Here is a 13,501-nt window from a genome sequence, read left to right on the forward strand (position 1 = left end):
CTTTTCAAACTGGCTTTGTATAGGCCCTTCCCTTGTGGAAAGATGGTGCCCATTTCCTTGCGGGGCAGTTATGAGAATCCACTGAAACGGCCCCTCAGCCCCCTGGAACCTACGAGTCACCACAAGACTTGATTGCAGGGGGAGGGAGTACTGTGTGCCAAGCTGACTATCTTAAGAGCAGCCAGAAGATGCCTAACCACCAACTTGGCAGAAGTGGCTTTCTGTGCCAGCCCAGTTTTTGTGTGTAATGTTCACTTCCTTTCAACTTCCAGGAAATGGGGTGAGCAGGTGAGGCTCTGCTTCCTTAAGGTCTTCCAGCTAGTTAAATGACTATTGTAAGGTGGGAGGAAGCCACATCCTGCTCTTGTTTCCTAAGGTTGGAGCCTGAGGGCGGCGCCTGTGGCTCAGTGAGCAGGGCGCCGGCCCCATATACTGAGGGTGGCGGGTTCAAACACAGCCCCTGCCAAACAACAACAAAAAATAGCCGGACGTTGTGGCGGGCGCCTGTAGTCCCAGCTACTAGGGAGGCTGAGGCAGGAGAATCGCCTAAGCCCAGGAGTTGGAGGTTGCTATGAGCTGTGTGACGCCATGGCACTCTACTGAGGGCAATAAAGTGAAACTCTGTCTCTACAAAAATAAAAGGTTGCAGCCTGAGATGTGTTTGCCTCAGGCTGTATTTGGGGGAGGAAGGGGGAAGGGTCCTGTTAGGTAGTTATCAGGGCAGGTGTACAAAGGTGAATAGATGCCAGATAGACATGCAGCACCCTGAGGGACTCTGCCTACAAGTGGATCCAGACCTGCTGGCCAAGCTGGCCCTTGGGTTAGGGAGGCATGGGGAACTTGAGTAGGGCTAAACTCAACAGCTCTTACCACAGTGGATCCTTGGCAGAGGAAACTCCCAGAATTCAATTCCCAACAAGTCTTCACTAAGCTCACTTCCCAACCCAGCTCTATGGTGGAAGCTGGGGACCCAGATGGAGACGAGGCCCCTGCCAGCTTGGAGCTCAGTCTGGTAGGGAGGCAGACGTGGGAACAGTGGAGCCCAGTGTGATCAGCACTATACGAGAGAGAACTCCAAAGCTGGTGGGGCTGGGGGAGAGGGCTCTTTGGCAATGAGTTGGTGCCCTCCAGGACACAAAACCAGATGTGCTGGTGGCGCCAGTTGCTTGTTCAGGAGGGCACCGGCCACATACACTGAGGGTGGTGGGTTTGAACCCAGCCCAGGCCACCTAAAAAGATGATGACAACTGCAACAACAAAAGAATAGCTGGAAAAAAAAAAAATAGCTGGGCCTTCTGGGCGCCTGTAGTCCCAGCTACTTGGGAGGCTGAGGCAAGAGAATCGCTTAAGCCCAAGAGTTGGAGGTTGCTGTGAGCTGTGACATGACAGTACTCTACCCACAGAGACAGCTTGAGACTCTGTCTCGAAAACAAAAAAACCCAGATGTGTCCAGGAAAGAAACACATCTGGATGGGCTCTAGTGGTTTAGAGTGGAGATGAGGGTCCCAGTATGTTGCCCAGGCTAGTCTTAAACCCCTGGGGATAAATGGTCTTCCCACCTTAACCTCCTGAGTAGCTGGGATTATAGGTGTGCACCAGCATGCCTGGCAGCAGCCCGCTGTAGAAGCTGTGGCACCCCAAGTTTCCTTTGGGGAGCCACTCATTCTCTGTCCGTGTGGTTTACATGAGGTTGGGCTTGTACTCCCTGCATGTACATACATACACCACGCACACCTAGAATGTGTGGGCCAGGTAGGAAGGTTGCAAGTGACAGAACTGTCCTCCAGCTAACTTAGTGTTAAGAGGATGTAGGGCAGATCTGGGATATTAGTTGTACCTTGTTTCCCCGAAAATGAGACAGTGTCTTATTTTAAGGTGTGCTTCCAAAGATGCGCTAGGTTCTTATTTTCAGGGGACGTCTTATCTTTCCTGTAAGTAGGTCTTATTTTTGGAGGATGTCTTATTTTCAGGGAAACAGGGTAGGTCCCAAACTGATCAGGGCATGACCACCAGAAGCAAGATGCTACAGCCATTTGTGTTTTTGCATTTTGGAGTTTGACTCCAAACCCAAGGAGCCAGAATGGCCAGGTTGGAGCCTGCTCCCTGTGCATAGGGGAGAAGGGCATTTGGGTTCCACCATGATGGCGCCCACAAGGGCAGTAAATTCTTCAATGAAATCAGGGTACTTGTATTCAAAGAAAAGGAAATGAATACTGGGTGGCCATCCACTTTGGCCATATGGAACACAACCCCTCCCCCCAAGTTATGACCATTTGGATTGGTTCACCAACGGACCCCTCAGCCAAGGGTCCAAGAGGAGTAGGATTTTTGCTTTGTTTTTTGCTTGAGCTATTGGGAAAAGAATTGGGGTTCTCTTTCCTCTGGAAATAGATGGCAGTACATGAGCCTAGAGCATTGGGGGCATTCACATCACCATTTGGGGAGAACTTGCCTGAGAATGCTGCAAACCCAGAAGCAAAATGGAAAGAAGCAGATAACATGCTTGATGCTAGAACACCCAAAACCAACTGTGACCAAAGCTAGAATCTACCTCAGGATTTGCCAATTACATGAGCCAATTCCCTTTGAGCTCAAGCCTATTTGGAGTTCTGTCACTTGCAACCCCAATGTCCCAGCTCATATGATGATGGAAAATCACCTTAAGTGTTGGACAAAAATAGAGAACCCAGTTAAGAGGTAGATAGACAGCCAGGTTCAGAGTGGCCTCTGTAAGCCTGGACCTCAGAGTAGACAGCAAGGTCCTCACTAGGGGCAATCTCTGCCCCCTCAGGGGAGCATGTTCATGGAGGCAAGGGTTTTGGATTCAGCATTAGGTCCTCCTCCCTGTGCTCCTTCCCATCATGCCTGCTGGAGACACAGTGAGAGGCGCTGTGATTTGGGAAGGAGCCACACAGGAATGCTTGCATACTCCCCGCTTCAGCCCCTGTCCCCTGTGTGTGTGCAGTGCCTGTCGGGATGAGGCTGGAGTCTGGACGTGTGTGCTCTCTTCAGGCTGAGCTGTGTGCACGTCGAGGTTTCAGACCTTGGCTGCTTGGCTGATCCGTGCACCACACATCAGCCCCAGGTGCCAGCCAGATAGCCTGTCGCCAAGAGCTGAGTGTCATGATGTGCATTCCCTATGCAGGTGCCCTCGGGTGTGAGCCCAGCGTCCTTGAGCGCTGGGTCTCAGCTCGGCAGGTGCGCGCCTCATTCTTCTCCTCCTTCCTTCCTGGGGCAGCCTCTTCCGCGGCGTTTGGCTGGGGGTGGGGGGCGCCCTTTGCTGGCTGCCGCGCGCGCGCACGCCGGGCTCTCCCCGCGTCGTGTACGCGCCCGTGCGCGCGCCCCGCGGCTCTAGCCCGGTGCTCAGAGCCGCTTTCGCTGCCACTGTCTGCTCCCTGGGGCCTCGACCGCCGCCTCCCCCAGGCCGGGGTTCTGTCCGCTGGGCCTGCGCCGCTCGCCCAAGCCAGGAGGACGAGCTAGAGAAGGATGCCTGGGCCCGTGAGTACCTCGGCGGCTGCGGGCCGGGCGGGCATGGAACCTGGGCAGAAGATGGTCCCAGGACTGAGCCTTTCCCGGCGGGCGACTCTGCGCCCTGGCCCGGGGTCGCCGCCTCGGACCCCAGCCCGGGCCTTGGGCAGCCCCTCCCCCAGTCCACACCGGAGGGAGGGAGAGCGCCAGCGAGCTAGGGAGCCAGAGCCGGGCGCGAGCCGCCACAGTTCGCTTGGAAACAGTTGCCACAGCAACGGGGTTGCGCTCCCCGGCAACGCGACTGCGGGGCGGCGACGCCCCCTCCCCCTCCTGCCCCCCACGCGGGGCCACAGCTCAGGAGCTCAGGGGGACAAGGGTGTGCGGTTGGGGGGAGCGTCGCCCCTCCGGCCGGTCTGGGTGTGCCTGCCTCCACAGCACGTCGAGGGTGGGGGTGGGGGTAAACGGCCCGTGGGCACGAGCTGGTTCCCACATGGCTGCAGCCGTCGCAGCAGAGATCCTGGGGTGGCTGCAAACGTGGGGGCGGCCCAGCCCCTGGGCTGGCCGCCGGAGGAGGAGGCCTGGAGGCTCAGTCTGGGGTATCTGCCCGCATTCCCCACTACTCAGGGCTTTCTCCTACCCACCCTCGACATGGCCTGACCCCAGTTGGGTTCCCCAGTGGCGATATTTCTTACCGCGGGAGAGGCAAGAAGCTCTTATCCCTCCTCGTGGCCAGGCATGGACCAGCGGCGAATCTCTGCTCAGCGTTCCTAGCCACCATTCTCCAGGAAAGGGTGGAAGCAGAGTAGGCAGCAGAGGAAAGGGCATTGCTGACCCGGAGAAGCTAAAGCCCAGGCCACATGGGAGCGACCTAGGCCATTGTCTGGATCACAAGTGCCCCTTTCTTGTCTGAGCACAATGCCCCAACTGTGCTGGGTGACATGCAGGTTGGCAGGCTGGGAGGCGAGCACCACATGAAGGTGCCGGATCCTCCAGGGAAGCTCTTCTGGGAGGAGAATGGCCTCTGACTCAGAGGAAATGACCTCTGGCTTCTCTCCCAGCCTCCCCTTAGCGGGCAGTGTGCTGGAGAGAGAAATAGCCCTCCTGCCAGCTCTCCCAGGCCTGACTCAGGAGATGCCAGCCCCAACCGCCAGCTTCAGCCCAGCGCCTCAGAGACCACAACCACACTTGGTTTCCTTTCTCATTCAGGGAGGTATCTTAAGCACCTGAGGTGACCAGTATTTGGGGCATTTGAGGCCCTGGTAAAAGATGCTCTTAGATAGGTGGTGCCCTGGAAGTCAGGTCTGAGTACCCCACAGGCAGGGGTGCCTTTGGAATTATTCACAGCCTCCTTTCATTCAGTTCCTGCTCTGTGTGAGACCTGTATTGAGCACTCTACATCCAGTATCCTAATTTTTGCAACAGTTTTGCAAGGTAAGTTTATCTCCATTTTAGAGATGAAAGCGCTTAGGTTCAGGGAAGTAAAGTGACTTGCCCAAGGTTAGGCATCAGTAAGCGGTTGAGCTAAGTTTCCAGTGCAAGTTTATCTGCTGGCAAAGCCTCTTTCTGTCTGCTATATGACATCTCTTGTAACCCAGGCAGGAAAGAACTGTAGAGCCTTCTAGAGGAGCATTCTTAGCCTTACTTCACATTCCTCCAGGGAGGAAATTCTCTGTGTTTTTCAGACTTTGGTACATTTTTCCTTCCTGCAAAATCAGCTAGATTCTTGCTCCCCCAGATGCTTTAGAGTACTGAGATGGCTTCCTCCCTTACTTTTTTTTTTTTTCTCTCTCCCTCCATTTTCTCTCTCTGGGGGGAGATCAAGCACTGAGGGCTGTCTCAGTCCCTGGTAACTCCCCAACCCCCATTAGTCCTTGGTTCCTGAGCTCTGTGGGCTGATCAGTTTGCAGTCCTGGCCTCAGTAGAGAAAATTGAGCAAAGATGGGCCCATGCTGTGCCAGACTCTGTAGGTGCTTAGTCTAGATTAGAAACCCAAATGCTTCCAGGGGCCAGGGGATAATGGAATGAGGTGGGCCAGGGAGCTACTTGGCCCCAATCTCTTGTCACCATGTGAAATGTGGACTTGGTATAACCAGATTGTCCAATTTTCAAGATGAGCCAGAAATCTAGACCTTTATGTAAAGTCTCCTGGATGTTAAATGTTAGCAACTAATCAGAATATTTTTAAAAGTGGATTGTGAGCCAACAAAACATCTCCATGAACTGTGTCCAACTTGACAGTCATGAATTTCAGACCTCTGGTCCATGGTAAAATGACAGCAGATTTATAAGGTAGCCCCATGGGGTGGTTTAGACATTTGAGCCTCTTGAGGCTGAAGGTGCTGGCATTTGGTTGGTCACTTGCAGGTGTGTAGGCTGGACTTGAAGTGCATCACCTCCCTCATCATTTCTGCTCTCCACTTAGCACTGCCAGGCAGGTCTTGTCATCCCCGCCCTACAGGTGAAGAAAGTTTGGATCAGGTGTGGGAATGGTCAGGATGGGCTCATATGGCTCAGTTAGACCAGAAATCAAATCTGAATCAGGGACCACCCCACAGTGCTCTGTGTGTGACATCAGGCTGCCCTCCACAAGAGGATGTCATCATCTCCACATGTGGCCAACTCCCTTGCAGGGCCTAAGAATTGTTTCCATGCTGGATGAGGGGCTGGAGGCGGAGCCAGAGTAAGGGTAGTAGATGCTGGCCTAAGAAAGATCCACCAGACCACAGGGCCTCAGTCTCTGTTGTCCTATTTGCAGTTTCCCAAGCTCTGGTTGCTAGCCTGGTGTCAGGATTGGGTCAGAGATGCTTGCAAGCAAGGGTGCTGCTCAGTAACCTGGCCTTGGTGGAAATGAGGTTCTGGCCAGCTCCACACCTGGCAGACTGTGGGAGCTGAGACAAGTCCTGTCTGCTCTCTCCGGCCTCAGTTCTTCTGTCATGGTGTGGGAGGAGTGTAGAAATGCCACCAGTGCCTCTCTAAAATGCCCTTCCTGCCAGGACATTGGCCTTTGCAGTTGCCTGGACTTCACAACCACTAGGCTACAACCTCCTGAGCTGGCCCCACTGCTTTCAAGCCTACATTCTCATCTGTAGGATGGGATAGCAATAGCCACCCCCTGGGATGTTAACAAATGTAGAGGTCTGGCATGTGCAATGTATACAGGATAGGCTGATAGTCACCCTCCTTCTCTACCCCACCCTTGCTCAGCACACACCACACCACATTCTTCTTCCTCCTCTGTCTCCTGCTCTGAGCCTCTGTCCCTTCACTTGAGGACAGCCTCATGTCCAGGGCTTCACACCTAAAGGCCCTGCTGCCCGGGTCTTCCTTTCTCTGCCCCAGAGCCCAGTGTTTGCCTCCATGCAGTCTTTTATTCATACAGACATATGGGTTATTAGCTTACTTATAAGCTAATAAGTAATTAGCTTACTTATAAGCCATGATGCCAGGGCCAAGGGCTGGGTGATGACTTCTTTCAGTGACATTTTGGTGAATGGTTGGCATTCCTCAGGAATGATCTGGATGCAGACCCAACTAAAAGACCTAGCAGGTAACTGGACACTTCCAGTCACTCCTTCAACAAGTGGTTCTTGAGCTACTTTGTGCCAACTGATAAGACAGATGCAGCTTCTGATGCTGGACATACACCACCCCAGAACATTCTGATATTGGGCTTCTCATCTCCCCTGGGGGTGAGGTGAGGTGGCACAGGACTGGCTTGTCCAGGGAATGCTAGGTGAGGCCAAGAGGCCTTGGCAGTTCATCCTGGACACCCTGATCTAGGTTGGTGATTTTCATGTGCTTCCTGGGTCAGTAACACCAGCATCTTCTAGGGACTTGTTACAAATGCAAACTCTCAGGCCCCCCCAGCAGCCCTACTGAATCTAGCTCTGTGTTTTAATAAGCTCTGCATGTGGTTCTGATACTTGGGCAAATTTGGGCGGCCCCAATCTAAACTGTGTTAAAGGGTTGGACTGCCTCCGGAAGCAGTGGTGTGGCACTGCAGGGCTCAGGCAGGAAAGGCTTGGGGGAAGTAGCCGATGTGGAGAGTGGCTGAGCTAGGCATGGGCATATTGAGGTAGCAAGCATGGTGATGGGGGCCAGGTAAGGAGCAATGGTGCCCTGGTCAAGGCAGTGGCAGAAGGACCAAAAGAAATGAATAGATGACAACACATTGCAGAGGACAGGAAAAGCAGAGTTTGGTGTATGGAGTGAATGGTTAGGTCCTTTACTGAGATGCAGATCTTGGGGTCTAAGGTTGAGGTACTAGGGTTCTTTGTGCAGAGGGGCAACGTGGGAGGTGCCAATAGTAATGCAGCTAAACCCTAGAATAAGAGATCTATGTGCCCTTGGATGTCCTTTAATTTTTTCGAGCTAAGTGTTCTCATCTGTCAAATGAAAAGAACGCCAACCTGCTTCCTATAACGATTATGAGAATTCTTTGTATTGTCCAAGCCCTCAGGCAGGGAGCACCTTGTTAATGCATACATCTCTGCATCCCCAGCTCAGAAGCCATCATCATAGCCAGTGTTTGTTGGGCATCTCTAAGCTCCCCCCGCCCCCCCGCCTTTTGAGACAGTCTCACTGTCGCCCTGGGTAAAGTGCCATGGCATTGTAGCTCACAGCAACCTCAAACACCTGGGCTCAGGTGATCCTCCTGCCTCAACCTCCAGAGTAGCCGGGACTATAGGTGCCCACCATAACACCCAGCTAGTTTTTTGTTGTAGCAGTTTTTGGCTGTGGCTGGGTTTGAACCCACCACCTCCGGTATATGGGGCCGGCACCCTACTCCTTGAGCCACAGGCGCCACCCTTTTCTTTTTTTTTTGAGACAAGAGTCTCACTTTGTCATCCTCAGTAGAGTGCTGTGGCTTCACAGCTCAAACTCTCGGACTTGAGGGATTCTCTTGCCTTGCCTCAGCCTCCCAAGTAGCTGGGACTACAGGCGCCTGCCCCAACGCCTGGCTATTTTTAGAGACGAGGTCTCGCTCTGGCTCAGGCTGGTTTTGAACTCACGAGCTCAGGCAATCCACCCACCTTGGCCTCCCAGAGTGCTAGAATTATAGACATGAGCCAGCACACCCGGCCCTTGGTTTTCCTATTTTTAGTAGAGATGGAGTCTCAGTCTTGTTCAGACTGGTCTTGAGCTCAAGCAATTACCTGCCTCACCCTCCCAGAGTGCTAGGATTACAGTTGTAAACTACCACACCATCTCTAAGCACCTTCACATGGATCAACTCAATTTTCTCTGCTGAGGAAACTGAGGCAGTTTAGAGGTTAAGAAACTCACCGAGGGTCTTGCTTTTGTTCCCCTCCTGTGCTCCAAGTTAATTTGTGGCCTAAGAAAACCAAAAAGAGCTATACCCTTCAAAAATGCTATAAATAAATCAAGATGTAATCCTAAAAAAATGTTCAAATAACCTGCAAGAAAGGAGGAATAGAAGAAACAGAAAATGAGTAATAAAATGGCAGATGTAGTCCTTCTGAAGGGCAGGCTCCACATGAATGGAACTGGGCAACAAGCTGGTGTTTGGTGTTGTCTGGATGGGGTGGGCAAGGCCAGGGCCTGAGTCTGAAGGCTTCTGGCAACGGCATGGAGCAGGAAAGGGGCATGACTTTTTATGGATGCTTTGAGAAATTTGGCCCGGTCAGGTGAACATTTTGAAAGGTCTGGATGAATCTCTGCATGTTCATATATCAAGCACTTAGGATGATTTAGATGATAATATATTTAGCAACTAGGATGGAGGATTCAGACAGGATTGCAGCCCTGGGCCTGCTGTAGCACCACAGAGGAGAGTGTTTTGTGTTGGAGCCAGGCTCAGGTAGGGGTGGGGGTGGGCCCCAGGTCCAGCTCAGCTGCAAGAGTTTAAGAGATTTCTTCCCGGGCGGCACCTGTGGCTCAGTCGGTAGGGCGCCGGCCCCATATGCCGAGGGTGGCGGGTTCAAACCCGGCCCCTGCCAAACTGCAACCAAAAAATAGCCGGGCGTTGTGGCGGGCGCCTGTAGTCCCAGCTACTCGGGAGGCTGAGGCAGGAGAATCGCCTAAGCCCAGGAGTTGGAGGTTGCTGTGAGCTGTGTGAGGCCACGGCACTCTACCAAGGGCCATAAAGTGAGACTCTGTCTCTACAAAAAAAAAAAAAAAAAAAAGAAGAAAAGAGATTTCTTCCCTTTGGCCCGAAGTTGCCTTGCCTATAAAGTGAAGGAATAATTCCTGCCTCCTGGCTCAGGAGTGGATCTTGGGTGTGGCCTTCCCCGTCTGGCCTAATGCCCAGCTGGCTGAGCAGGGCACCCTCCGGATATGCAGGTTCCCATCCTTTGTCTCACCTGGAGCTGCCATTCCATCGCCCCTTCATCCTGTTCCCTTTTCCCACCCTTGGGCTTTTTCACAGCAGCCAAGTGCTGGTGGTCAGGCACACCAGGGACTGGATGGGAAGTAACAGGAACAAACTTTTTAGCTACTAGCTTGCCATTCTGTCTCCCACCATTGCCAAGTCCTCATGAGCACCAGGCTTTTCATTTATATCTCATTAGTCACATGGGGGAAAGTGTCTTTAAGTGTCTTTAACACTGACTTTGGATTCAGACCCAGGCTAAATCCTAGCTTCTCCACTTACTAGCTTTGTGCCTTGGGACAGGTCATTTCCCTCTCTGAGCCTATCTCATCTTATCACATGGAAACATCCATCAGTGACAAGGTGGTGTTGCAGGGATTCTGCAAAGAAAGGGACTAGAACAAGGCCTAATGGCCCTTGGCAGATATTTCTAACTCAGCTAAATCCTATCATCTTTAGCCCGAGAAGTACCATTTCTGACCCAGAGCTATTCCCACTCTGCAGTCCAGTGGGACCTCTAGTTAGTGCCAGTTTCCTCAGAGCATTCCTGATGGCTCAGGAAAAGGAGAATAACAGATTTAATTAACTCCCAGTGACTGGCAGCATCGTGTTTTTATCTGGGCTGCGTCGCCATGGCAGCCTCATGGCAGGGTTGTGGAGGGGGTGGGCGGAGTTATTGTTCCTGCCATTGTCTGTTCTGGAACGCAGGCCCAGGAGAAGGGGACTGGCACGGGCACCAAGTGGCACATGGCTGAAGGCAGCTGTGGAGTCAGACAAGAGCCATCTGGAGAAAAGTGTGGGGTGGCTTGTGGCCTGGCTTCCCCCCAACTTGGGGCTCAGGCTCACCATGGCCCCAAAGAGGAGTGTGTGTGCCTTGGGCATATCTGGGGTAAGGAGGGTCCACAGGGTCCTTGGAAGAGGACCACAAAGTAGCCCAGGCAGCAGTATGCCCCCACCGCACTCAGATTAGGGTTCTATGGCGAGCCTGTGTTCAAATTATGGCTCTGCCACCTGCCATCTACACAGCCAATTAATGGTTTCCCCATTTCTCATCTGGAAAATAGGAATCATTCCAATTGCCCCAAACGGTTGTGTGGTTGTGTGTTAAAGCCTCTGGGTATAGGGAGGCGCCTGTGGCTCAAAGGAGTAGGGCCCCGGCCCCATATACCGGTGTTGGTGGGTTCAAACCTGGGCTGAACAAAGACTGAAAAAAAAAAAGCCTCTGGGTATAAGGCATTCAAGAAGGGCTCATTTGAGTTCTGTGGGGGTGGTGAGCAGTTGCCTGCCACCCTTTACTCCTCGGTTCCCCTTCTCAGTCCCAGCTGCAGAGAGGAAAAGAAACCAGAGATGCCCATCTGGAGTGAGTGCAGGACCAGATGGGGGCGAAAGACAAGTTTCCTAGAGTCTCATCTAGATTTCCCTGCAGAGAGGAAGCCGGCCGCCTGGAGCTAGGGCGGCAGAGACAAGAGGGGCTGCCCTTGGGTAGGAGGCAGGGAAGCAGAGTTGGAGAAGGCAGAAGTCGGGTGCCTGGAGCGGGCGGGGGGGTGGGGGGTGGGGGGACAGGCCCATACCCGCCAGGCGCGCCAAGCTCAGACAAAGGCAGGGCCCGTGGCACGCAGTAGCACTCAGAGCCACCGGCCAGAGCGCAGTGCTGAGCTGATGTTCCATGCTTTGGCAGCAGGTACTGCCAGGCATATGCACAGAGCGCGGGGGGAGGGGGGTGCTTGTAGGACTCTAGGAGGTGTACCACCCTTTACCCGCCGCAAAGCAACCCCTCTAAGATAACTCTTCAGCGTCCTGGTGCCCATTGGCCTCCGAAATCCTTTGGGAACCCAGGCACCCTGTGCCAGGGAAGAGGGGGTGTGGATGGCGAATCTGTCGCGTGGGCTCAGCCCGAGTCTGGCCTTTGCGCGCCCCCTACTGGCTTGCCTTGGGTCCCCTCGGCAACCGGGCTCAGCAGCAGCGGCCAGGTCTCAGATCCGGGGAAACCCTACTGGGGAAACCTCGGGTCGTGACGTCATCGTACCCGGTGACGTCACCTGCCCCCTGGGGAGCGCGGGGGTTCCCGCCGTGCAGGCTTTCCCCGCACTGCGCAGGGCTCCGGCGCGGACCGCGGAGTCGTCCGGGGCTGCGGCGCGTCTTCACTGAGCATTGTGTCTGCCCCACAGGTCCCGCGCGGCCCCGGGTGAGGCACGCCCGCCGGCGCCATGGGAAGGGAAGGGCGCCGCTGCTGTGCCCCGCCGGCGCACGCACGACTTGAGCCCCGCCACGGGCAGCTCCCCGCCGCGGGTCCCCGAGTGACACTGGCGGCACCTGGGAGCGTGGTGCGGGCCCGGGACCACGCAGAGGAGCCCAGTGTCCAGTGAAGCAGCTGAGGACCCGCCGCCGCCATGGTGATGTCCCAGGGCACCTACACGTTCCTCACGTGCTTCGCCGGCTTCTGGCTCATCTGGGGTCTCATCGTTCTGCTCTGCTGCTTCTGCAGCTTCCTGCGCCGCCGCCTCAAACGGCGCCAGGAGGAGCGACTGCGCGAGCAGAACCTACGCGCCCTAGAGTTGGAGCCCCTCGACCTGGAGGGCAGCCTGGCCGGGAGCCCTCCGGGCCTGGCACCACCGCCACCACCGCACCGCAGCCGTCTGGAGGCACCGGCGCACGCACATCCGCACGTGCACGTGCACCCGCTCCTGCATCCCGGGCCTGCGCAGCCACACGCGCACCCGCACCCACACCACCACGCGCTTCCGCACCCGCCGCCGCCGCCGCACCTCTCGGTGCCGCCGCGGCCCTGGAGCTACCCACGCCAAGGTAAGTACCAACCTCTGCTAGGCGGCTGGGCTGGGCAGGGCCTCGGCAGGGGGCGGGTTCGCTGTGCCCCCGCGGGGCTTCCGTCTTCCACCTCCGGGAGAACCTAGGAGGCTACCGCGGGCTGGGGCTGGCAGCTGACAGCTGGCCGCGGCCTCTGCGGGAGGCTGGGGGGCCAGTGGCCTCACCTCTTGGACCGCTTCCCACTCTGCAGCGGAATCGGACATGTCCAAGCCACCATGTTATGAAGAGGCGGTGCTGATGGCCGAGCCGCCGCCGCCCTACAGCGAGGTGCTCACGGACACGCGCGGCCTCTACCGCAAGATTGTCACGCCGTTTCTGAGCCGCCGCGATAGCGCGGAGAAACAGGAGCAGCCTCCTCCCAGCTACAAGCCGCTTTTCCTGGACCGGGGCTACACCTCGGCGCTGCACCTACCCAGCGCCCCTCGGCCAGCGCCGCCCTGCCCTGCCCTCTGTCTGCAGGCCGACCGAGGCCGCCGGGTCTTCCCCAGCTGGACCGACTCAGAGCTCAGCAGCCGTGAGCCCCTGGAGCACGGAGCCTGGCGCCTGCCGGTCTCCATTCCTTTGTTCGGGAGGACTACAGCCGTATAGAGGCGCGTCCGGCGTCCCGAGCCCCATGGCGGACTCCTGGCCTGACCGCGGGGCTTTTTAAATGCTTCCCCTGGACTGCGGGGAGGGGTGGGGGGAGGGAGGGATTTCTTACCCCGTTTGTTACATTTTGAGGATAATAAAGGTGTGTGATCTGGTTTGGTACAAGCGGAGGGGACACCCGCTGCTTGCGCCCAAGGCTCTGCTAACCAGAGAAGCTGGGGCCGTGATGGAAGAAACGTGAGCGCGCGTTTCCGCTACAAGCTAGCCTGAGTACAAAGCTAAAACTTG

At 55.4% G+C, this 13,501-nt stretch overlaps 1 protein-coding gene across 1 annotated transcript; it reads left to right on the forward strand.

Annotated features, from left to right (window-relative positions):
* The first annotated feature begins 3,361 nt into the window (after nt 1-3,361).
* Nucleotides 3,362-13,378, forward strand: PRR7 (proline rich 7, synaptic). Its single transcript, XM_053567503.1, has 3 exons — nt 3,362-3,498; nt 11,968-12,604; nt 12,816-13,378. Exons 2-3 carry the CDS (start codon nt 12,190-12,192, stop codon nt 13,211-13,213), a joined length of 813 nt encoding a protein of 270 aa, XP_053423478.1. The 5' UTR covers nt 3,362-3,498; nt 11,968-12,189; the 3' UTR covers nt 13,214-13,378.
* The last annotated feature ends 123 nt before the right edge of the window (nt 13,379-13,501 follow it).

This window comes from Nycticebus coucang, chromosome 17 (assembly GCF_027406575.1).
Source record: "Nycticebus coucang isolate mNycCou1 chromosome 17, mNycCou1.pri, whole genome shotgun sequence".
NCBI classification, from domain to species: domain Eukaryota; kingdom Metazoa; phylum Chordata; class Mammalia; order Primates; family Lorisidae; genus Nycticebus; species Nycticebus coucang.

Excerpts from the sequence above, each read along its gene's own strand:
- PRR7 (XM_053567503.1), top strand. The coding sequence starts at position 12,190 with ATGGTGATGTCCCAGGGCACCTACACGTTCCTCACGTGCTTCGCCGGC. Across the intron at positions 12,605-12,815 it reads CTGGAGCTACCCACGCCAAG|CGGAATCGGACATGTCCAAG; the intron begins GTAAGTACCAAC and ends CCCACTCTGCAG.